The sequence below is a fragment of the Lathyrus oleraceus genome, chromosome 1 (genome assembly GCF_024323335.1).
Source record: "Lathyrus oleraceus cultivar Zhongwan6 chromosome 1, CAAS_Psat_ZW6_1.0, whole genome shotgun sequence".
NCBI lineage: Eukaryota > Viridiplantae > Streptophyta > Magnoliopsida > Fabales > Fabaceae > Lathyrus > Lathyrus oleraceus.
In genome coordinates this window covers 372,221,362-372,248,057 of record NC_066579.1, presented here as the reverse complement: position 1 = coordinate 372,248,057, position 26,696 = coordinate 372,221,362, and the positions used below count along the sequence as shown (strand labels likewise).

Sequence of the window (26,696 nt, the reverse complement as noted above, 5' to 3'; positions counted from 1 at the left end):
TATACGGATTTGATAGTACTCATATCCACTAGTACTTGTATCCACGAACATCCGTATTCGTTAATAATTAAAATTATTTAAATATTAATTTATTCAATCTAAAATTATTATTATTATTATTATTATATTGGATATGAATATTATTATTTTGTTGAACCTAGGACAATTATTTCATAAAAGAAAAGATAAAATGAATATAATTTATTGTTATTATTATTATTATGTATTAAATTTAACAGGGATAAAAAATTAGTTAATTATATATTTTTAAAATATATACTTAAATAATAGTATTCATGGATATCCGTAAATATTTGTGGATATATTAAAATTCACGGATTCATTTGACGGATACTCAAACGGATTCATTTGACGGATACTCAAACGAGTATGAGACGCGTACGGATATTATATTTATTAAATGGGACGGGTAATAAGGGACTAATATTCATATTTATGGGTATCCATTGTCATTCCACTCTTCATTTTGGTTCAAAAAATAATTTATTGAAATAATTTATGGAACACATAAATCAATGTTTTCCAAGTATTTATTTATTCTTAATGTATAAATATATGTTTTGGAATTTCAGCTCCGAAAGTTTGTTTATAAAATTGTATGAATTAAAGGAAAATTTTATTAATGAAATCATAAATTTCGATTAAATTACTATATCATAAAAGTAAAGTTTAAACGAATATTGCAGATCCTACTGTACAATTGTACAATGTGACCCATATAATATAGTTATATGATGAATATATTCTCTTTGTAAAAATCTTTTAGTTATAAACTTAGACTTATACTTGGCCGACTCAACTCATCTAGTATAACCATAAATTTATTACATCCATTAGATAAATATAATATATGTGTGTCTCATATTTGTCAGGGTATTCGCTAAGCGTATAATTTGTGGATTTTAAGGTATTTGCTAACATTTACAAATAATCATGATCATGAGCGGGAACATCCATTTCTAATTCGTGAACGATATCAACAACTATCAAACTCTCATCATTTATGGTTCCTTCGAGAAGCGGGAACATCCATTTCTAATTCGTGAACGGAACAACATCCATATAATTCACTCTCAATTTAACAGCAAATTTCCATCACATTAATTTTCTTCTTTTACACAAAACCATTATAAGATCCAAATGTAATATTCATACATTTCTATTTTAACCAAAACAAATGAAATATATTATGATCGTGAGCTATGGTGGAAGAGCGAACGACAGAGAAGTAGGAAAGGAGACACTGATTGGATGGAGGAAGGGTGATACTAGTTGGTTGGAAAGCGAGATTGTTGAAGTGGGGTATGGAGTATAGAAGAAACTTAAATATGAAATGGCTAAATAGAATTTATATAGAATGTGAAAGATTTTCTTCAAAGAAAACTTTAAAAAAACTGAGAAGACTAATTTTTTTTAAAAGATAAAAAGGCATAGTATATTAAACTAATGATATTAAAATAATTTTTATAATTTATTAATGGATACGGATATCCGTGAACATGAGTATCATTTAATCTGCATTTGTATTCATTAAAAAATAATATTTAAATATCCATTCATTTTATCTGCAGATATCCATTAAACTATCTGTCCCATATCCATGATGAATTTTATCCGCAAATACTCGCAAATACAAGTTTTTTTACCATCCCTATTTAAATTCTAAACTTCTATTCAACTTAATCTTCTCATTCTTCTACCGGTTTAGAGGAAGTTTTCCTAATAAACCTTTAAATGAGAGTATTCACCTCAACTTCTAACTTATTATAATTTTTTTACGCTCTATTTGAACTTGAGACACTCCTTTTATTTCAAGTAAAGTTTTTTAATAAAAAGTAATATACTTTCTTTCGATACATTTCTTGGATTTCAAACACCATATTCAACAACCTTTCATCTCATTTGAACATTCCATAAATAATCCATTATTTGTCTATTATAACAAACTTCATGTAATTCAGACCACAGTATGCCAAAGAATAGAAAAATCTTGAGTGATTATTAATTGATTAATGCTAAAGTTAATATTGTGATATAGGTTGAAATGGAAAAAAAGATAAAATAAATATTTAAGAATTTCATTAAATAACACAACTTGAACATTATATTATAAATAGGCAGGGTTTGCTGAAATTAAATGTGTCGTGTGCGTCTTTTGAAATTCCTCATCCCCCTCCTTTAATATGAATAGAAATCTTTTAGCATAGTTGATCTCCTTCTCTCTCTAATGGATTTATTTGACTTCCTATCGATACTCCTAGTCCCAATAAGAACCTTGTCTTCATGGTTAAGTCCAAAATTTGATGTGACATGTGGCAATTTGGAAATGGTTAAGTCCCTAGTAAACATCACACTACACATCAAACGGGACACGTGCCTTCTACATGTGACTATTGTGATCAAACAATAAGGCACTTATGTGTGTCTTCCACGTGGCATCAGTTGAGGCTTTTGATGAGGATCACACAATGCAGGATTTCAGAGCTTAAAGGGTCGTATGCCATAATCTTTCAAGTGGGATCTTTGGGTCAAACAAATTTGTCAACAATGGTGATTTAATCAATATATATAGGTTGATAATCCTTTTGGACTTTATGTTTAATGACTTATCCATGTGAAGTGAGTTTACATATTCATTTTTTCAAATATATCTTTGGGAGAGTTCAATTTTTATAACTCACTTTCTTCTTCAAACTTATTTTCCTCTTATTTTCTCTCTCTTGTTTTTCACCGATCCTTTCTAAACATGGCTTTAACAAATAAACATTGACTACAGGGTGAACTCGTGAAGAGGATGATAGATCTAACTCGTAAGTCACTTGTCCCACACGTTTAATGACTGTATATGGACCAAAAATTGTTGGACCAAAAATTGTTGTGCCAACTTTTGAGAAGTCTGACAAGTCACTATTTGTTGTCTATAAGGTTGGTGTCAAAGAAGCACTAAGTCACCCATATTGAAGGTAATGTCTAATATGACTACTACAAGTAGTAGATTTTATGATAAAGCTTTCACCTTAGCCAACAAACAACTGATGTGGCAACCATAAACGCGTCACATTTTAATTTTTAAAAAAAATTACATATTCTCTCGGTTAGGCTAGGAACCGAGGGAAAAGGTTATGATCAACCCCACTTTGAATCTCAACGACTACATTTAAGTGCACTTTATTTTATTTTAATTTTTTATTTATGACCCATCCCCTCGGTTATGCGATAAGTGGTTTTAGTACCATTATTTCTAGTCATTTTCACTTAGTATTTCATCGCATTTTGATCGCTTTACTTCCGTTTACCATATTTTACGCTTTGGTTGTGTGTTCTTGATATTTTTAGGGCCTAATGAGCCTCCTAGACAAAAAGGGAATGAAAACAAGCAAATCAAGGAAAAAAAATTTAAAAGTTGAATTTTCCCCGTTCAAAATCCAAGGGGTTGCTACGACCATCTATAGCGGCTCCTACAGGTCGTAGCAGTAAGGGCGCCTAGAGTTTCCAAGTTTTCATCTCTAGTACATTGACCAGAGGCCTGTTACGGACACCCATAGTAGCTGCTATAAGCCGTAGCAAGGAGGCGAGGCTGATTTCAAAATTTTCCTTTTTGATTTTGATCCCCATGATTGTGGCTCTTAGGAATGATTTGATTTAATATACTTTTGATGTAATGGGCATTGAACCAAAGATTTTATCCTAGTTTTAGTTCTCTCTATAAAACTCATAGTTGGTTATGGGTTTAGGATCCATGTTTTCATTATGCAAACGTTTCACAATTTTGATCCGCTTAAACTTATTTTATTGCTTGAGTTCATACATTCCAACTCTTGTACAAAAGTAAAGTGTTCTCAGGTATCTACCGTAGTCTGAAAGGATATGTGTCGATACGGATGTGCATGTTTTTAAACTGACAAGTCTAATACAGCGAAAGTGCTTGGACGAATTTGAGAATATTTTATAGTCGAGTAAAAGTAATGAATCATTGACGAATAATTCAATCGTATGAAAGCAGACGAATTATTCGTCATCGATAGGGCAATGCATTGGCGAAAGCATGTATTGCCCATATTTATCTATTTTCTATAAATTATGATGGATTCTCGTAATATAGGTGACTTGGATTGTGCGATTGTGTTGGAGTAAGAACCATAACCCTAGGTCTTGTTTGACTCAATTGGAATTTAAGTGATTTTGCAAATAAGTTGTTTTCATTTAAGTACTTTTTATTTAAGTTGTTTTCATAAAAATTCATATCATCCATTTCTTTATATATATACACCGATAGGACGAAATTCGGTACATAAACCATTGGTCTATGTGGTTCGATAACTTTTACTACTTCGCACAATCGTGCACTTGCGGCGTGTGAAGTTTTTGGCGTCGTTGTTAGAGACCAATTGTATCGAATATTGAATTACCGTTTAATCACTTTATATACTAGAGCTTTATTTTTTGTCTGTTTTGCTGTGTTTATTTTGTTGTGGTTCTCGCTGCTCTTGTATGCAAATAACTCGATCTGTTGGAATCTTAGTAGAGCCTATGAACAAAATCGAGCATTTCTTACTTGAGAGACGTTGAAATCTTAGACAACAAGCTATGGTTGATCTAATAGTTTACATTAAGCCTCTTAAGTATTATGCAACTCCTACCAAAGAGGAACCACATTGTAGTATTTTGCACCCGCCGATTGTGGCAAATAATTTTGAATTAAAGCCTTCTTTGATTGGTATGGTGCAACAAAATCAATTTTCCGATTTACCTTCTGAAAACTTGAACCTTCACCTTTAGATATTTGTTGATAATTGTGGTACTGTTAAGGCTAATGACATTGACCAAAACTCTATCCGCCTCCATTTGTTTCCTTTCTCTTAGAGAGATCGTGTGCGGGCTTGGCTTCAATCCTTGTCTGCCAACTCTATTACTTCTTGGACCCAATTGAAAGCGGTCTTTCTTGCGCGGTACTTTCTGCCAAGCAAAACGGCCCAAGTTAGGAATGAGATTAACAATTTTAGGAAAGAATATGGGGAATCATTGTTTTATGAGTGAGAGTGTTATAAATATTTGTTACGACTATGCCCTTTTCATGGCCTTGAGAAATGGATGATTACCCATACCTTTTACAACGATATCCTTTACTCCACAAGGATGACCTTAGATGCGACTTCTGACGGAGCCCTAATGAATAGTCCTCAAGATGTAGCCTATAACTTGATAGAGGAAATGGTCTAAAACCACCACTCATGGGGAAGCTTGCGACAAGTTGTCGCTAAGTCTAGCCCTAAGATCGGTGGTCTTTATAAGGTTAATGTGTTTCACCATATGAATGCTAAGGCGGATGCCCATTACCAAAAGATTGATAGTTTAAGCATCGCACCTTCCACACCTGTTACTCATGCCCTTGTTTCTTCTATTGTCCCCTCTACTCTCTAATGTGGGATATGCGGGGTTAATGGGCACACCGATAGAGATTTCCAAATGATCCTCGCCGAAGGATCCACGCACAAAAATGCCTATTTTATGAATAACAACCAGTGGAATAATCCGTACTCCAACACCTATAATTTAGGGTGGTTTGATCACCCTAATTTCTATTATAGGAACACTAATCCCCAACAAGCTATGGGACCGCCGGGTTTCCAAAAAGCTACACGAACTGAGCCTAAGAAATCCAACCTAGAACTTTTGATGGAAAACTTTGTGTTGACTTAAACCCGTAAAAAATATGAGTTTAGAAATCAAAACCTCCTCACCATTAAGGTACTTAGGCAGTTGAACACTAAGGTTGAGAATATTGTCACTCATACCAAAATGTTTGAGACTCAAATATCCCAAGTAGATCTATAACCAAGTGTTTCCTCCGTACCTTCCCGGTCATTTCCGGGGCAACCCGAGAAAAATCCCAACGGACATTTGAATGGTGTGATAACTCATAGTAGTAAGCAAGTCGGTAGTTCTAGTAAGAAAGAGATAGAGGTTACAGAAAGAGTGTCAACATCACCCGAAAAAGGAGGTTGTTGAAGAGGTCGAGAAGGAAGCACCCTATGTTGCTCCTCCTTCCTACAAACTTATTGTTCATTTCCCATAAAGGCTTATGAAAGCCAAAATGGAGACCCATTTCAAAAAGTTTGTGGAATTTCTTAAAAAGATCCACCTCAAAGTGCCTTTCACCGAGACACTAACTCAAATTCCCTCTTATGCTAAGTTCTTAAAAGGGATTATTTCCAATAAAAGAAAGCTAAAGGATCATGAAACGGTGGCCATGACTCTCGATAGTAGTTTTGTGATTCAAAACATGGTAATCCCTAAGCGCAAAGACCTGAAGAGTTTCTATATCCCTTGTCATATAGGTGTTTACCAGTAATTTCTGACAAACAACCGCTAGTCCTCCAATATTATTAATCTTGGTAACTTACAGGATTGACTAGATTGATCCTAGGACATGTGTCTCAAGAACCAGTATTATGGTGATTTGACTCATGATTAAATTTGTTTCTGGTTTATGAATGGTAAAAGGTGTTTTAACAATAACTCTATACAAAATTTATGACTTTATAGACAAAGAGTAAATGACAGTAATTCTTGTCAAAAGGCTTTTTTAAGATAACAAAAGTAATTGGCAAAGGTAAAGATAAATAACTTGAAGTAAAAAGCTTTAAGTTTGAAAAGGTACTGGAAATGAATGTTTGGCGAAATGTAAATGTAAAGAGAAAACAATGATGAAAAAACTTTGAAAATAAAGGCAATTTGACATAAGAAAAGACAGTAAATGGTTCTAATTTAAGTAGTTTGCATTAAAGAAATAACATGAAATGTAATCATGGTGTTCTTCATACATACATTTTCAGCAAAGACTCGTTTCTCTCGCTCCGGTACTTTGAGTATTTTTAGTGAATTTTGTATATCAGTTTGAACACACCAAATCTGAAAACTAAGACTCCTATTTATAACAATTCGATCCTAACGGTCTCTACAAAGATGATTGCCACGTTCGACATTTTCAAACGTTGTGTGTCTCAGATGCTTCCGCGCATTTTCCTGACGAAACTACTTCGTTTGAATTTCAAATCCTTCCCGCTCGAAGCTTCGAAACTGCCAATGCCGCTGTCGAATAGAACTTATGGAGATCAAAAAATCTTCTAAGTATTAAGCTTCGACAGAAAGGTCCTTTCTCCAAGAAAAGGATTTAATAAAATAGCTTCGACAAAGCCATTTTTATATTATTCTCCAAAACATTATATTTTCAAAGAACTTCAACTTAATGGTCGAAATCTCCAGCTAATAAATTCCCCCTAATAAATGTCTATTTCGAATTAATGCAGAAATGGGCATTTTTTGTAATCACCAGATTTCGACCAGAGACCTTTGATAGACCTAAAAGTCCATATCTGTCAGTTAATCATGATTTACTTTTTTAAAACGTCTCATCAAGACGTGCGCGCAGTTATTATCATCATGAATTTCAACTTCCAAGAATAATGAACAGTAATCCCTGTACCCTTTTCACAGAAAAACTACCATGTGGCCCACTACCTTTGCAAGGTGTAACCAATCAGCTTCGTAGGTTAATACTATAAAAGCTCATTGTCACTTCTTTCTTCCCTTTTTACGAAAATCTTCATCTTCAACCTGAGTTCATCTCTAAACTTTTCTGAAACGTTTCTTCTTCCTTAAAACCCTAATCTTTCAAAACCTAAAAAACCCATAACAATGTCTTCTGATAAACAGCAAAAGAAATCAAAGAACACCAAAGACGCTGGATCTTCAAAGAGTTCTGCTTCTCAAAACATTCCAACAAACAAAATCATAACTGTTGGGGATCGGGAGTACATTACTCCTCCAAAACTCATCAAAGAACAGAAAGCAATATATGTTTCCCAGGTAATGATTCCTTCCTTACTTTCTGGAAATACTTTAGGATTTTTAGGCCCATTAATTTCTGAAGGATATTTAGAGAAATGTGTAAAGTTCTTTCCTTGTTATCACACTACAAAACCCATAGCCAACAAAACCGTTTCCTCTAGAAATGCTGAAGATTCAGTCCAAAGAGAGGCTTTTCAACTAGATTATATTACTGACAGTTTCAGACCCTTTCGTTCTTGTCCAACTCTAGACAAATCTTATTTAGCTTGGTTGACGAAATTTGAGAAAAAGAAAGCTTCATTTTGGAAAGAATTGGGCATTTTCGACCTGATTCAGATGTCAAAGCTAGGGTTTAGCTACTGCCAACCTTTATTACTATCCAGCCTGTATTTCTAGGATAGTACATATAACACCTTTCATCTCCCCTATGGAATGATAACTCCTACGCTCTTCGACGTAGCTGCCATTTCTGGACTTCCTCCGACAGGAGAAACCTTCGACCCCTATCAAGAATGTGAAAACATAATTGACTTTAACATCAAGAATGCTTCGTTCAGTACTTATATTAATTTGTATCACGCTGATGGGGAAGAAGTTTCCGACATAGAACATATAGCATTCTTGGGTCTATGGTTATCCAAGTTCTTCTTCTACTGTAAATCTCTGCAAGTTGCAAAGAGGTTCCTAACACTTGCTAATCAATTGCATGTTGGTCGAAGAGTGTGTTTAAGTGAACTTCTATTGGCTAGTTTGTATGAAAGTCTAGGATCTGCTAGTGCCAAGTTAAAGGAGTATAAAGCTGGTACAAACTTATTACCATCTGGGCCTTATTGGCTTCTTCAATTGTGGCTCAATGCCACCTTCAAATCCTTTTTGCCAACACATGGAAATGTTGATGAAAATGCCCCAGAGATAGTAAATCAAAGCATTGAAGGCACCAGACTTCTTCAGCTGACTCCAGTTGATGATGTTGACAATCTGCAAACTTCCCTCACCAAATACACCCTGATGTTCTCGAAGCGTCACCGTTTCTCTCCTTCGATGGCTCCATTTTCCAGTCGAACCCATGGTCCTTCCTGGTTCACTGCTTCGCTTGAGGATGCTGTTAAGGACGCCAACACAGAAATCAAAGATATATGGCATGCCTTTCTCTTCCCAAGGCTGCTTGTTTCAAGGATCTTGCCAGTAAATAGCCATGTTTGCTTGTTGGCTTACCAACCTAGTTTTGTCTCTCGATAATTTGGGTTGTGTCAACTTATTCCTGTCTCTTTATTCAATCGAAAGCGCGAGATATGTTGTGCAGGGACTGATTGGAGCGCTCGAGACATTGCAACCCACAAAGAATTCCATGCAAACTTTGCTGAATTCCAATTAATAGCATACCAACCGTCGTTCCATTCTACCAATGGGTTCGCCACTTGGTGGACAAATTTCTATTCAAAGAATATGTTTACTACTGCTGAAATCAAGGAACGTCTAATGAATGCCTTTTCATCTTTGCAGGAAAATGTCTACAAGGGTAAGCTTACTCATTCTGAAGAAATCCAAGCATTCCAAAAGTACTTTGAAACTGTCTATAACCCAATGGAACTTGTTCAAACCGTCTGTTACCCAACGCCAATTTTAAAAGAGAAATTTGAAAAACAAATTGCCAAAGCTGTAAAACCTGAATTTAAATATGATTTGGCCTTTGAGTGCGAACCACCCAAATTCCAAAATTTACCCAGTGCAGACTTTGCTTTGTCATTTTTTCCCCCTTACCCAAATTGGTTCACATGTGGGAACATTTTTAATGAACTGAAAAATGACCAACAAATACCTGCCAAAAGAGTAGTTGCAACCAAACATACCTTAGACAGTTTCAAAGGCTTTCTTCACTTTGATTTGGATGTAGTGAGAATCATCTCTCCGACATGTGAAGGTGTGGAATGTTTGGATTTCTAGGTTTTACAACTCCTTTTCGTCTTTTGCTAATCTTTTAAACATTTGCATGTTTCGACTAACTCACATTCTTCTTTAGTTGTCGAAAGGAAGGTGGTGAAGAGAAAGAAGCCTGTGGCGAAAGTTAGTTCGAATACTGCTTCTAAGCCGACTACCTCTTCGAGCCAAGGAGCTCCTTCTGCCAAGGATGCTGCTCCAGAAAAAACAAAGAAGAGTTCAAAGGTATTACATCAAATAACTTCTGTCTCTTTCATATTTTTCTAACTGTTTATAATTTTCCTTCCTTCAGGGTAGTGGCAAGCCTCCTCTAACGCCAAAGAAAAGAAAAGTCTCAACTGAAAATGTAATCCTTGTCGAAGATGATGAAGAAGAAACTCCTCCCACTCCACTTAAGAAGAAACAGAAAAAGAATAAGGCAACAATTGCCCCTTACCAAACAAACAAACAAACAACAAGGTGTCGAAATCATACTTCTCCCTCCTTCTTCAAAGGAAACTCAATCCCAGCCCTCTGGTGGCGTATCGCTGGAGCACATTGGGAGTAATGCTTCCGACCCTGAGGCTCAACAGGTGAACTTTTATCCTGAGTCTTTTATCTTTCGATAAACTTCTTTTTTATTCTAACACTTTGTTTTCAGGAAAAACCTACCACTCCCCTCATCTCTACTGGCAATCAGAGTGATCCTTCGAGCGGTATGAATCCATCTCCTCCTTCGACAATCAGCGGTGCTGTTCAAAACAAAGGATCTTCAACTGGAGCACAAAATCTCGAAGCAGATAATGTCCAGAACGAACAAGAAACCTCTTCTCCTGGTGAAGATGGTAAAAAAGATTCGAAGCAAGCTGAAGAGAAGGATTCAGAAGAGAAAGAAGATTCTGAAGATACTCCCAGTAACTCTCCTCCAAGAGTTACGTTCCCTTCAGATTACGCTGACGAGGATGATCAGGATTCTGATGAGATTGAGGGGTACTTTCAGCAAGATGAAGATATGAGTGAGGGAGAAGCTGAGCCTGAAGGAAATCAGACTGGAACCGGTGATGCTATTGTCGAAACGGTCCCAAATCCAACTAATGTTCGCCCATCCACTATCTAGACTTCGCCTGTATCGCTTACTGAGGAGGAGAAAAATGCTTTGAAACAAAATGATCCCCTCAAGTATGTAAGGTTGATGATGGCTCAAAGAGAATTTTCTTCAGAACAAAGCATTTCTGGAGCTTCGACCCATTCTGGTGCTAGTGCAAACGAAGCATCACATGTCGAACTCCTTAAGCAGGTGAAGAAGGTTATTTTTGATGTAGATCTTTTTGAAAAATTGAAGAAGGATGTGGGAGAAAGCTTTGGCATAAAGAAGCTGATAAGCAAGATCAACATCACTGCTTGTCCCACTGATATAGGTGAAGCCCTTATCGACATCCAGACCCTCATTGACCAAATTTGTGCTGAATACCATAGGGAGGTGGATGCCAAAGCAAAGCTTCAATCAACTGAACAAGCTCAAGCCACTGAGTTTGATAATGCCCTTCGAACTTCAAAAGCCTCTGAGGAGTTAGCCGCTTCCAGAAAATCAGTCCAAGTAGAATTCAACACTTATACTGCTTCGATACGACTCTGGGAATCTCACATTGCAGAATTGCAGAAGAAGATTTCTGATGCAAAGGCGAAGCAGGCTGCTATCCAAGGCTTGGATAGTACTGAAGTTGATAATCTGGCGAAGCAGAGCGTAGATCACGTCGAAAAGGCTATTGCTATGAATGAAGATATTGCACGCCTCAGAGGGGTTCAAGCTGCTGTTCAGTATAAGATTGGCTTGGCGAAGATAAAGTATGACCGGATGAAGGCCACTATCCCTTTCTGATTTCCACTTATATTTGTTCTATTCGACTCTTGTTTGTTTGTAATTTGATTAAGACAACGCCATCTTGGCAAAAATTGAGGTTAAATATATTCACCATCTTGGCTATGATAGTTCTTTGCTTACTACGTTATTATGATTTTAACTTCATGCACAAATGGTTTATACTTCTTTAAGTATTTCCCATTTACTTTTAGGATTCTTCGATCCTCTGCTAGTTCTTCTATTTCGTTTGCATTATTTGAAAATGCTTTTAAAATTCGAAAAGGTCCTTCCCAATGTGGAGACCATTTCCTAATGTTTTATTCTTTCGATCCATAGGTAATATAACTTTTCAAACTAAATCATTCATAATGAAAGTTTTACCTTTGACCCTCTTATTGTATGCTCTTGCTACCCTCTCTTTCTGTCTTCTTAATACTTCTAATGCATGTAACCTTTCTTCGTCCAAATCAACCAATTCATTCATAATCATTTCCCAATATAGGTCAGATGGAATTTCTCCTTGTCTTTGGATTCTCACTGATTGCAAGTAGGTTTCAACAGGTAATACTGCATCATGTCCAAATGTAAGTTGGAAGGGTGTAGTGTTAGTAGCTTCTTTATGGGAGGTTCGACAAGCCCAAAGTGTTTGATCTAAAGTTTTGTGCCAATTTTTTGGCTTCTTCCCTACATGCTTTTTGATCAAACCAATTATTACTTTATTGGCTGCTTCGACTTGTCCATTGGCTTGAGCATAATAGGGTGTGGATGTTAATAATTTGAAACCCATTTCCTTTGCAAACTCTTGCATCTTTCAACCAGTAAAAACTGATCCTTGATCTGTTGTTATACTTTCTGGGATTCCACATCTATATAATATTTGCCTTTGAATGAATTCAATGACAATTTCTTGATCCACATTTACTAAAGGTACTGCTTCGACCCATTTAGTGAAATAGTCAATTCCTATAAGTATGTACCTTTGAACTTTGGATGAAGTACGTCGAATTTCCCCAATTAGATCTAATGCCCAACCTCTGAAAGGCCAAGGCTTGATAATTGCATGAAGCTCACTTGCAGGAGCATGTTGAATTCCTGCATGCACTTGACATTCTTGGCAACCCTTAGCAAACTCTATACAATCTTTTAACATGGTGGGCCAATACATTTCATACCTGAAAAGCAACCATTTCATCTTATGGCCTACCTGGTGTGCTCCACAGGCTCCACTATGTACACTAGATAATGCTAAGTACGCCTCGTTTTCTCCTAGACATTTCAACAGGATCCCTTCAGGGGTTTTCTTGAATAATTCATTCCCCATCAAAACATAAGATAAAGCCTTGTACTTGGTTTTTCTTTTTGTATCAATCGAAGGGTCCTTGAGAGAATTAATAATTGGATTCCTCCAATCTGTATCCGTTAAGGTATCAATGGCCAGTACTTCAAACTCTTCTTTGTTAGCATATCCTAACTGAGTGCTTTCCAAACCTGTCGGAGACAATCTGGTAGCCATTGCTTTTCCTCTTACTTCGACAAGTTCCTCTAGCTTCTCTTTTGAAATTCTATACCCTGAAGCTATTTGTGCTAAGTCATTAGCTTCTTGGTTTTTTATTCTAGGAACATGTTTTATGTTTATGTATTCAATTTTTTTGAGCAACCTATTTGCAATGACGAAGTACAAAATGAAATTTTCTTTTATACATTTGTACTCCTTCGTTAGTTGCTTAATTACTAATTCTGAGTCTCCTTTAATTTCGACCCTAGTTGCCCCAATTCCATTAAAGCCTCAAGTCCTACAATGAGGGCTTCATATTCTGCCTCGTTGTTAGAAAAAAGGGGACCTTCGATTCTATATTTGAGTTTTGTTGGAATTCCATCAGGAGAAATTATCATGATCCCAACTCTACTTCCATCCTTATGAGTGGAACCGTCGAAGAATAATCTCCAAGGTTTTAACTCAACTTGAAGTTGAGGACTTTCGACCACTACGTGGTCTACAATAAAGTCTAATACTATTTGTCCCTTCATTGCTCTTAAAGGCATAAAGGCTAAAGAGTATTCAGTGAGGGCTAATGCCCATTTGCCAATTCGACTGTGCATTATTGGCTTCGATAACATATACTTAATGACATCAAAGTGTGAAGAGACGTATAAATCAATAGGTTTTATATAATACTTGAGTTTAGTACAAGAGAAATGCAAACAAAGACACAACTTTTCTATTCAAGTGTATCTAGTTTCTGCATCATTTAAAACCCTACTAAGATAATAAATGGCTCTTTCGACGCCATCTTCATTCTCTTGTGCCAACATGCTACCTATAGTAGTGTCGGAGGCTGATATATACAGTCTCATAGGCTTCTTCCCACATGGTGGTGCCAAGATAGGAGAATTCGTCATATAATGCTTGATCTTGTCGAATGCCTTTTGATGTTCATCATTTCATTCGAACTTCCCTTGTTTCAGGCGTAGGAGGGGAGAGAAGGCTTGAGTTCGACCACTTAAGTTTGAGATGAATCTTCTCAGGAAGTTTATCTTTCCTAATAATGATTGCAATTCTTTCTTAGTTGATGGTGCTTTGGTCTCCATAATAGCCTTCGTCTTATTCTGATTGATTTCTATCCCCTTTTTATGGACCATAAAGCCCAGAAAATCTCCAGCTTGCATAAAGAATGCACATTTAAGAGGATTCATCTTTAAGCCATGTTTTCTCATTCTTTCGAATGATTGGCTGAGATGGGTTAGATGATCTTCGTCTGATATAGATTTTATCACAATATCATCTATGTAAACTTGCATAAATTTCTCTATATAATCATGGAATATAGAATTCATTGCTCGCTGGTATGTTGCCCTGGCATTTTTTAAACCAAAGGGCATAACTATCCACTCATAAGTTCCTATTGCCCCTGGACATCGAAAGGCTATTTTGGAAACATCCTCTTCAGCAATGAAAATCTGGTTATAGCCAGAGTATCCATCAAGCATGCTGAGATGTTCATAGCCTGCAGCTGAGTCCACCAGCATTTCTGCCACAGGCATTGGATACTCATCTTTAGGAGTTGCTGTATTTAGATCACGAAAATCTATACATACTCTTAAAGAGCCATTTTTCTTAATTATAGGAACTACGTTTGCAATCCATTCGACATACCTTGTGGTCCTGATGAAATTGCACCGAAGAAGTCTTTCGACCTCTTTTTTGATCTTTGAGAGGATCTCTGGGGCGAATCTCCTTGGAGTCTGCTTGATGGGCTTCTTGCCATCCTTGATAGGCAGCTTCAATTCGACCAGGTCCCTCTTCAAACCAAGCATCTCGTCGTAGTCCCAAGCAAAACAATCTTTGTTTTTTCTTAGAAGTTCAATTACTCTTACTTTCAACTTGGGGTCCAGTTTAGTGCTGATGTAGGTGATTCTTTTTGAACTCCCATCTCCAAGATCAATTTCTTCAAGAGGATCTTGCGCTAACATCTTCGCACTCGACGTTACTGGATCTTTTTCGAATCCCAGAGGCTCTTCATCATAGATGGCATCTAACCTCTGGTCTGTTAATTCCATGGGCACTTGTTCGTCAGGGTTTTTTTGGTTTAAAGTACTCCCCAGGTCCTGTATTATAAATTTCACCATATGTGGCTTCGTCACCCATCTTAGTTATCTCGGCTTCGAGAGCCGCTTTTCTTTTGTTCTCAGCCATGTAGGCCGAAATCTTTTCGAAAAAAGAAGACTCAAGCATAATACAGGTCTTCATCCCAGCCTATTGGCCGTATTTCAGATGATTCCCCTTCTTCTTATCTACATGGTTCACTTCTGCCATGAAGTAACTTTGGTCAGCTTCAACATTTTCTACTACACCATCTTCTCTCCAGATGGACGCCCTCTGATGCATGGTCGTAGGAACTGCCCCTATTCCATGTATCCATTCCCTTCCTAGCAGCAAGTTGTAATTCGCCTTCGCAGGTATCACTATGAACATTGTTGGTCTTGTGATTGATCCAACAGTCAGATCTACTTGTATGACATCCAGAGTCTGTCCTATCTTACCCTCATAGTTCGACAATACCATATTGTGAGGTTTAACATCAGTGTCGAACATACCTATCTTTTTCATCATGAATTGAGGCATCAGATTGACTGCTGCTCCTCCGTCCACCAGAACTTTATTCACCCCCACATGTTTGACTTTAGCTCTAATGTACAGGGGCTTGAGATGGTTCTGCATCCCTTGGTGAGGCCTTTCAAAAAGAGCGTTCTTCTCTTCGACAACGCCGTTGTTGAGAACATAGTAACACACAGGTTTATGCTTCGCCATCTCCACAGCATCCGCTTCCTCATTATCTTCAATCTTCATCTCCTGATTATATTCGTATGGTAGAACTGAGACCATATTGCAATTCATATTAACAGATGACACTCCGTCGGACTCAAAGTCGCCAGTGAGCATTTCTTCCTCTCTTATTTTTTCCTTCTGAACTTTCTGATTTTTGTTTTCATCTGGAAACAACTTCCTTCCTACAGGTGGTTTAGTCGAATTTGTGACATTTGGGGGAACTTTGACGTTGCTGGATTCTCCAATCTCCCTTGAAGTTATCTCTCTTTCAGCCTTCCTTAACCTCTGATGTCTTCTCCACTAGGACCTTGACATGGGATTCTTTCCTTTGTAGTTCTCCAGTCTGATAGCCTCTCTCTTAGATGCCTGGAACTATTTTCTATAAGCCCAAGAGGTTCTTCCTCCATCCTCAAAACTTCTCCACTTTCCCTTCTTCGACCCCGCCTGAGTCCATTTGTCCTCAGGGACTTCTACCGGAAGTTTAAACATAACTCTTTTTGCCCTTGGGTGAGGGCTATCTTGCCTCCTAGGAACTCCCCTCTTGTCGAATATGTACATATTCGGGTTACTTCCATGTCCATTCCAACCATGGTTAGATGGAATTCTCTCGAACGCTTCAGCCAATTCCCTGTTGTAAACTGCCCCACATTTGGGACACATCAAGCATTTTGTCCCGTACTTGTAGCAATGCACAATAAAACCAATAAGGCTTTCTTTAGGCTTGGGATACACCTTCGGTAGTTGGCTTTCCTTTCTCCAATTTCTCTCAGTCTTAGTTCGTTGCCATCTTTCATAGTCCTCAGCCACCCTTCGACACATCATGATGCTACACCTTGGGCATAACAACATGTCAGAGTTTCTTTTGTGACACCTCCACAGGTATTCACGTAGGCTCTCATTAGCTTTGGGGTAGCTAAACTGCATTCCCTCTTGCTCTATCTTCAGACACCTATCCACTTCCTCCATTTCTAGGGGGGGGGGGGGGTTGGTTCAGATCCACCATGTTGACACCTAGATTGGCGCCATCAGCGATTGAAATTTCCTCAAATTTCTTCCTTAGGCCCTCAGTTGCCTTCCCATTAAGACCTTCAGTGGCCTTTGGTTCGACATGAGCAACCTGTTCACCTTCGACAGAAATTCCAAAGGGAACATCATTATTTAGGCCATCAGTAGCCTGCTTTCTAACTAGCACATAGCCTTCAGTTCTTGTTTCCTTCATAACCTCCACTTCCACCATGTCAATCATGTTGATTTCGACAGGTTCATCATAATTTGTGTCAGCAATGTTAAGGGGGTCAGCGTCAACCTTCATCTGGTTTCCCCCTTGTCAGCGAACTTGAGGCGACCATCCTTAATTGCGTTCTAAATAAGCTCCCTGAAAAGAAAGCATGGTGAGGTTTTATGGCCTAAAAAATTGTGATATTTACAGAAGCCTCTTTTCTTCCGTTGTTCTAACGGAAGAATTTTGGTATTAGGCGGCACTATCATTTGGCCATCTTTTACTAATAAATCGAAGATTTCATCGCATTTGGTAACATCAAACGTGTAAGTCTTTTTAGGAAATCTATCATTATTTTCAGTTTCGACAGGGTTCCTGCCATTCGAAGGTGTAAGTAATTTATAAGTATAAGGTGGCATTTCTTTTAATTCATCTAAATCTACTTCGAATTCCTCGAGACCATAAGGGTCATTAGAGATTTCAGACTCCCCATCTTCGAATTCGACATAAGCAACCCTTTCTTTCTTATAATTCTTATTCCCTCTGGCCTTTTCAGCTTTTAAACGTTCGACCTGTCGAACCATGTCTGCTAATTGGGCCATATCTCTTAGATACTAGGTATCTAACTTTTTTCTAATGGAATAGTCTAAACCTCCAGCGCCCATTTCGACCAACTCATGTTCAGGCACTATTGTAAAGCATCTAGATTTCAACAAACGGAACCTATTCAGATAATAATCTATAGATTCAGTGAATTTTCTTTTGATACTGGCTAATTCCTCAAGACTTATCTTAGTTTGGCCCATGTAAAATTGTTCATGAAACAATCTTTCCAAATGAGGCCAAGTATCTATGGAATTTGGTGGCAAAGTTGTAAACCACGTGAAGGCATTCTTCGTTAAAGAATTGGGGAAATATTTCATTCTTAGGTTCTCACTGTTCGCCAAATCCCCTGCCTCAGTCATGTATCTGGCTATGTGTTCTATAGTGGATTCACTAGTGTCCCCTGAGAATTTGGTGAACTTAGGGATTTTACAACCCCTTGGTAATTCAGTTTGTAGGACGTATTCTGATAAAGGAGAGGAATAATTTGGTCGTCGAAGTCCTGTATTCAGACCATTCTGGGCCATGATTCTCTCTATCATAGTAGTTAAGTCATTTTCCATCATGTTTTCTCGCCTAACCCTATGAATTACTTTGTCTGCATCCTGGTCTCTATTAACCATTATTACTCTCCTAGGTTGTTCTTCAGGGACTTCCCGTCGAACTGCCTGTTGTTCTAATCTTGCCCCCATGACCCTTTCGTCAGGCGCTTGTCTAGGCGGTCGAACCTGATTTATAGTTGGTTCTTCTTCCTGGATCATAACTTGGTTTGGTATGCGTCGAACAGAGGACTGAGGGGCGCCTAGGAAATCTGCTATGCGTCCCATCTGCGCTGACAATTGTTGGTATGTTTGGGCATTATCATTGTTAGTCCTATTTACATTCTGTATTAGGGGAGAAAAAATGGTATTCATTTCTATGGCAAGAACTCCTACCATATCATGGTTACTAGCATCCATTTGTTGTCTAAAGGCTGCCTGGTTATTTGTTGTAAGGGTAGGTAATAGGGTGGAGACTCCTTGTGATTGGGTATTTCGACATACATGGTTCATGCCAGAACCAGAATTTTGAATTGGCGAAATAACTGTATTATGGGGTTGAGTATATATGGAAGTATTGTTTTGAAGTCCCGCCATGGCAACAGATGGCATTCCATATGGGTATTCTCTCAAAGGCCTAAAATTCTCAAATCCTGGTGGCCTAGGGGTTGAATTTGCAGAAATGTATGCTACGCTTGACATAATAGGCATTGTTGTCGAATTATTTAAGGCCATGGATCCAGATGTTGGTATGGCCTGTGCACTAGGGGTCTCAGTGGGTGCATCAATCGAATTTGCTCCGATTGTGCATGTTCCCTGGGGAGGAAATTGTTCCCCTTGACTGGTTGTATTAACCATCTTTTTTGTGTTTTTTTTTGTTATAGGTTGCGAATTGTTGGCTATCATACCACTTCTAAGGTTCATACAACACTATGATTTTTTAACCCAAAAGAATAACAACAATTTTGTATTGTAAAAGTAAAGCAAACTATTATAATTAACAGTTCTTTTGACACGGTCCCACCAAGTGTGCCAATTTGTTTACCAGTAATTTCTGACAAACAACTGCTAGTCCTCCAATATTATGAATCTTGGTAACTTACAGAATCGACTAGATTGATCCTAGGACATGTGTCTCAAGAACTAGTATTATGGTGATTTGACTCATGATTAAATTTGTTTCTGGTTTATGAATGGTAAAAGGTGTTTTAACAATAACTCTAAACAAAATTTATGACTTTATAGACAAATAGTAAATGGCAGTAATTCTTGTAAAAAGGCTTTTTTAAGATAACAAAAGTAATTGGCAAAGGTAAAGATAATTAACTTGAAGTAAAAAGCTTTAAGTTTGAAAAGGTCCTGGAAATGAATGTTTAGCGAAATGTAAATGTAACGGAAAAGCAATGATGAAAAAACTTTGAAAATAAAGGCAATTCGACAGAAGAAAAGACAGTAAATGATTCTAATTTAAGTAGTTTGCATTAAACAAATAACATGAAATGTAATCATGGTGTTCTTCATACATACATTTTCAACAAAGACTCGTTTCTCTCGCTCCGGTACTTTGAGTATTTTTAGTGAATTTTGTATATCAGTTTGAACACACCAAATCTGAAAACTAAGACTCCTATTTATAACAATTCGACCCTAACGGTCTCTACACAGATGATTGCCACATTCGACATTTTCAATAGTTGCGTGTCTCAGATGCTTCCATGCGTTTTTCTGACGAAACTACTTCGTTTGAATTTCAAATCCTTCCCGCTCGAAGCTTCGAAATTGCCAATGCCGCTGTCCAATAGAACTTGTGGAGATCAAAAAATCTTCTAAGTATTAAGCTTCGACAGAAAGGTCCTTTCTCCAAGAAAAGGATTTAATAAAATAGCTTCGCAAAGTCATTTTTATATTATTCTCCAAAATATTATATTTTCAAAGAACTTTAACTTAATGGTCGAAATCTCCAGCTAACAATAGGTATCATGGAATTTGAGAGAGCACTTTGTGATCTAAGGGTTAGTGTTAGCTGGATTCCCTTGTCTGTGTGTAAGAAGTTGGACATGGGAGACATGAAACCAACTAATATGTTTTTACAAATTGCTGATAGATCGGTCAAGTATCACATAGGTTTGTTAGAGGATGTTCCAGTGAGAGTTGGAGAATATTATGTTATGTTGTGAGTTTCGAGGTTGTTATATGTTAGAAATAGGTATTTATGGTTCAGAACTTCATGTTAAAAATCATTACAATTTTGCTGCCAGTTTGTATATTCTCTTTATGTCTTTCACATGTATTAGTAATATGTTTATCCTAAAACTTGATATTATTTATCAGTAAAGTGAAAATGATAGTGGAGTTTAATTCTTTTGTTTAGGTTATCATATACCTGTATGATGGTTCATCATATGAGGGACAAGTATGTGCCCATGATTTTCACTATAATATCGCTTGGATACAGTTTCAGTCCGATTCATCCTTCCCTACTGCAAGGATCAGACAAGTGGATGATTACATCAATGTTAATCCAGCTCAAGACAAGTCATCTCATCTTCGTCCACATTCTACCCATTTTAACCTTGTTCCTGGTCATGCAATAGTTGCCGTGGGGCGCTATTTTACCAAACCATTTGATCTCATGGCTGTCCCTGGAGAATTTGAGTTAGTTATATAGATTGAGGGGACTTGTTGGATCACAAAGGTTATTTCTCTCTCCCCTTCTATCTGCTAGCAATACTGTTGAGTCTTACTAACTCTATTTTTTATTATAAGTTGTTTTTTATTTTTCAGACGTATTAAGAAATGTAAAAATTGTGGTATGAAAAAGATAAATTATGAAGGGTTTACAAAATCGTTATTCATTAATGGTATTGAAAAGACAAATTGACATAATTGAAATGAGAGAGAATAATAAATATTTAAGGGTATAATAGAAAAAATAACATTAATGATTCATTGGTATTATAAAATGACCTATATTGTGGTACAAAATATTTTTTCAAAACGACTTATAATAAAAAACGGAGGTAGTCATAAATAATGTTTTCTAAATTTTTATTATATTATTGATTGAGATGTATGATTATGACAAAGGTATTTGGTTTTACTATATGGTTGAGAGTTTTTGGGGATTTTACAAATAACAAGCATGTTAAACTACTTAATGTCGAACGAATTGTTGTGTGGATATAATTGGCCAAAGTATATAATTATGCTATCTTTGGGTTATTTCATACAATTGTAAGAGTGTGTCCTACGCTCCTTGTGTCGGAGCATTGGGTTTTGTCCTTGGTTAGGACATGATTGGAACTTGATACGGTTGTATTTCACTTTCTCGCATGTTCTTTTTTCTGGGGAGAAACTCTTTGGATTGCTTTATTGTTGTGTGGTGCATATTGACATTGATAGCTCTCCTGTAGCTTTATTAACGGTTGTTTCTGTTGTAGTGTGGTGAGGGTAGCGCACTCAAAAACCTTTTGGGAGAAGTTATTGGTATTACATTTTATGAAGTGAGCTATACTCCTTTTCTGCCTATACAAATAGCTCATAAATGCTGGGAGCATTCCAAGAGATATGGGTATGTTAATGTTGTGTTTCTCAATCCAATTTTATTGTTTAGATTTATTAATAGTGCATTACTTAGTTCTTCACCGGTGTTTATAGACTCTTAGTAACAAGACAATCTCTCTCTTAGCTTCTTAAGAAAGCATTTCTTATGTTCGTTTTGTTTTTTATGATATCAATGATGGTTTGATTTGATTGTATATAATCTAACTGTTGTGAGTAGGTAATTCAAGGTTCTTCTCTTGATTCTACTGGACAACATGTTAATGATGTAATAATTCAATGTGACGGAAAACAGTTCACAGTTTCTTGGAGGTATATATTTATCAAAACATTTATTTTTACATGTTACCAATGTCAGTCTCATTTGATTCAAATTTACTGGAGTTCTGTTATGTTCCTTAACTTTTCGGTCCTACTTTCTGGTCCTTTTCATTTGTACTCGAAAGTTGGTTGGCCATCCGTTTTGTTTTTGCACTTGAATATAAAGATAAACATATGATTTTGTGTGTGTTTCAGTTTTCAGAGATGGTGTGGGATAAGAAGGTTGGAGATGTATTGCAATTGGGAGTTGTTCGAGTATGTGAAAATGAGCCCATACTTGTTGACATGGTGGTTAATGAAGTTGGTGTCGGAAATTTTAATCGGTAAGTCTTTTTGTTGTGTCAATATAACTGTAGGAAAATTTTACTTCGTACCTCTACGTTTAGTCTCATACCCCTACAATTTTTTTAAAATACCAATTTTATCCTTAACTGATTTTAACCAATTTACCATTTTATTTTTACCATTTAGTTGAAACTTCCAAAAATTACACATTCCACCATCGCACCGGAACTCCTGGAAAAAGACTTCCGGTATGTATTTTTTCCAAACCGGAAGACTTCACAAAAGACATCCGGAACACACCAAGTAGTGAACCGGAAGATTTCAAGAAAGAGTTCCAGTTCTTTAATAAAAAAGAAAGGTTCCAGAACACTTCTTGAAAGAGTTCCGATAAACAAAGTGAGACATACCAGAACTCTTTGAAAAAGTCTTCCGATTTGTGTTTTATGTATTCCGAAACTCTTTTTTGAAGACTTCCGGTTTGCATTTTTTGTTTTTGTTTTTGTTTTTTTAAAAAAAATAAATTTTTTTATTGTGCAAGAATGGAAAATCTTCCCCAAATATGTGTAGATACTTCTGATGCGTTTATAACGACTGAAAGATTTGATACATGAGAAGAGGTGATCAGATAGATTAAAGAGGTTGGAATCGATAATAAAGTAACTGTTATTATCAGTCGTTCAGATACTGAAACAGGGAAGAGAGGGAGAAGTAACAAATTAATATTTGATTGTGATAAATGTGGGAAACACAAGAGTACTAATAGTGGAACCCAAATTGCGTCCAAGAAATGTGGATGCCCATTTAAAATCAGGTCGACTCCGGTGAAAGATGAGTCTGGTTGGAAGATTGATGTAAAATGTGGGTTACATAATCATGGTTTACCTGATAGATTAGAAGGTCATTCCTTTATTGGTAGGTTGACCACAAATGAGAAGCAACATGTCGCTGATTTGACAAAGAGACGTGTACCACCTAGACACATATTGCTTTCCTTGCAAGACCGAGATCCTGAGAATGTCACTTGGATTATGCAAGTATACAAACATAAGAGTGTGATACAAAAAGAGATAAGAGGTCCTAGAAGTGAGATACAACATTTGTTTAAGCTTATTGAGGATGCAAGCTATGTGCATTGGAGTAGAAAAAAGGATGACTCGGAAGTTGTGAGAGATATATTTTGGGCCCATCCTGATTCAGTTAAGTTGTTGAATATTTTTCCGATTGTGTTAGTTATGGATATCACCTACAAGACAAACAAATATAGACAACCTTTGTTTGAAATTGTTGGCATGACATCAACCGAGTTGACTTTTGCTGTTGCGTTTGCATATATGGAGTGTGAGCAGACAGAGAATTTTTGCTGGGTATTGGAGAAACTAAAAGAGTTGTTTATGAAGAAAGACTTGTGTCCACAAGTGATTTTGACAGATAGAGATCTTGCTTTGATGAAAGCAATTGAAATTGTGTTTCCCAGGTCGATTAATTTGATATGTAGATTTCACATTAACAAAAACGTTGGTGCCAAATGCAAACAACATGTGGTGAATGACCTGGAAGAGACGATAGACACATTATGGATGGAAGTTGTTTGGGCTAGTGATGAGGTTGAGTATGGTCAACGGTTGCATCAACTTGAGCAAGCATGTGTTGATTATAGTGGATTTATTAATTATTTGAAAGACACATGGTTGACTCCACATAGACATAGATTTGTTGGAGCATGGATTAATCGAGTGCTACATTTGGGTAACACAACGACTAATCGATACGTGTTATAATTTTTTATGTGTTATTTTTATATGTGATATTTTTTCTGTATTTTTTATGTGTTATTTTCAATACTTTTAGGGTTGAATCTGCTCATTGGAAGTTAAAGCAGATGTTAGGAAACAGTATAGGTGACATGGTCAAATGTTGGGAAGCTATGAATAACAACCTGAGGTTACAACTGGGAAACATTAGAGCTTCTTTTCAAAAGAGTTTTTACGAAGTTGAGCACGTGCACATAAGTTCCTTTTATGGTTATTTGTGTGGTTCCGTATCTCGAGCTGCTTTGAGATGTATTACTGAAGAGTTATTGAGAGTTGATTATGTTGGAACTAACAGGCAAATATATGGTGGTACTCTTAGAACATCTTATGGGTTACCTTGTGCTTGTGAGTTAGGAAGATACGCACTAGGTGGTATACCAATACCCATAGATGTTGTTCATGTTCATTGGAGGAAACTAACTATGGAAGTTGAGTTAAAGGTAGGTGCAGATGATGGATCAGAGGTGGATATGACTTGTGCAATAGATGAATTGTGGAAACGATTTAGGTCATTAGATGTTATTGGGAAAAGGGCATTAAAGAGTAGGGTATGTGAACTAGCATACCCAACAGTGACTCCATTGTGTCCACCACCTGGGAAACTAAAAACCAAAGGAGGAGTGAAGAAGAAAGGGAAAAAACCAGCAGAATATGATGTTTATAGGGACCCTTCGTATCATGAGTATGTTGATAAGGCATCTCAATCTTCACAAAGGCAATCTCAACCATCACTGACTTCGAAGAAGTTAAAATTATCAAAGAAGCAACCACAATTCACTCTTCAATTTCCTAATCATATTAGGTCATACATTGAAGATGTAGTTAATGTTGAATCAGATGGTAATTGTGGATTTAGAGTCATTGTATCATTGCATGGATAGGTGAGGATGGTTGGTCAATGGTTTGCAGAGAGTTGGGGTTGGAAATAATAGACAAGGATAGGTCAACTTTGTATGACAAGTTATTTTCTAATCGGTTGTCAGAAGTGAGAGAATCTTTGATGATAGAATCCTTTGGTTCACAACCACCTGAAAAATGGTTGACTCTACCAGATATGGGTTACTTCATAGCGAATCGCTATAATGTTGTACTTGTCTGTTTAGGCAATCCGAGCATGACTTTCTTTCCTATGACAAGTTCACATTCGCCAAATATCTCTATTTATTGCATTGGTTTTGTTAACCAAAATCATTGGGTTCACGTACATATTTTGTATGACAAGTTATTTTATATGACTTAATATTTTAATTATTTCACTTAATATTTTATATGACTTAATATTTTAATTATTTCACTTTATCAGGTTAACATGAAAGAGGGGTTTCCGTTGCCACCGGTCACATTAGATTGGAAGAAGTTTCGTTCTCATACAACAACATCTTGGATGTTAGGATTTGCAGGACGTCTACAATATTGACAATTACTTACGCCGATATTAGCATGAATATGTACTCAAAACATGAATATGTAATCAAAACATGAATTTTATATTATATCTATTATATTCAGTTCTAAAACTTAATACATAAATCAATGTGAACGAGAAATATGTAAAGCTTCAAATAAATCAGCAAATTGTGGATCTTCCTCTTCGGCATTAACCTGTCTCAGATAATGATGAATCTATGTAGATACACGAGCCCAATCAGGATTAGATGGTCCGGCGTCATAAACAGGAGCTGGTACCTCTCTTGGATCATCACGACGGGGAGGGACCAACCGTGGATGCGAAACACAATAATACCACTCCAGATAACCATCTTCTACATCAGATGGAGTGGTGGCCAGGGTAGTTGGACGGATCACAGCGATAACACTCTGATGGTAACCAATCCAATCAACATTAATATCAGTCGCCATCATACAATCAAGAGGTGGGGATGGAACATACTGCTTGTACCCGAACTGACATAAACATTTGTCAGGCAAGTATGGAACAACTGTGTCACCCCACTTCAAACACCCCTTGTAGAGACATAACTCATCAAACTGATGCCATGCTTTATGATCATCAAATGGACGCCATATGACGTCGGCAGGTGTCAGCTCATCCAAAATAGGTCGTAAATCATCAACCTTCAGGACTCCTTGCCTATAGGACCATCTCATCGCTCGAGGAAGACCACAATTATCAGTTGGTTTCCAATTCTCCCCTCTTTTTCCAACAGTTGGAAAGTACTCGTGAATCCAACACTGTTACAAAATAAAAACATAATAAATAAAATAAATTAAGTTAACATACTTTATAAAATGAATCCAACACTTAATAAACAAAATTAAATTATATACCTGTAGGAGAGTACGATATCCACCGAGCTGTTTGCAACTGAACATGGATGCATCTCCAAGATATCAGTATAGGGTAACTAGTGCATATGCT

At 36.8% G+C, this 26,696-nt stretch overlaps 1 protein-coding gene across 1 annotated transcript; it reads right to left on the bottom strand.

Moving 5' to 3' along the window:
* Nucleotides 1–17,810: 17,810 nt before the first annotated feature.
* LOC127107675 (uncharacterized) lies at nt 17,811–18,935 on the bottom strand. Its single transcript, XM_051044991.1, has one exon. It carries the CDS (start codon nt 18,933–18,935, stop codon nt 17,811–17,813), a length of 1,125 nt encoding a protein of 374 aa, XP_050900948.1.
* Nucleotides 18,936–26,696: the final 7,761 nt, after the last annotated feature.

What these genes read in the sequence shown, in the direction of transcription:
- LOC127107675 (XM_051044991.1), bottom strand. Translation starts at nt 18,935, where the DNA reads ATGGCGGGACTTCAAAACAATACTTCCATATATACTCAACCCCATAAT.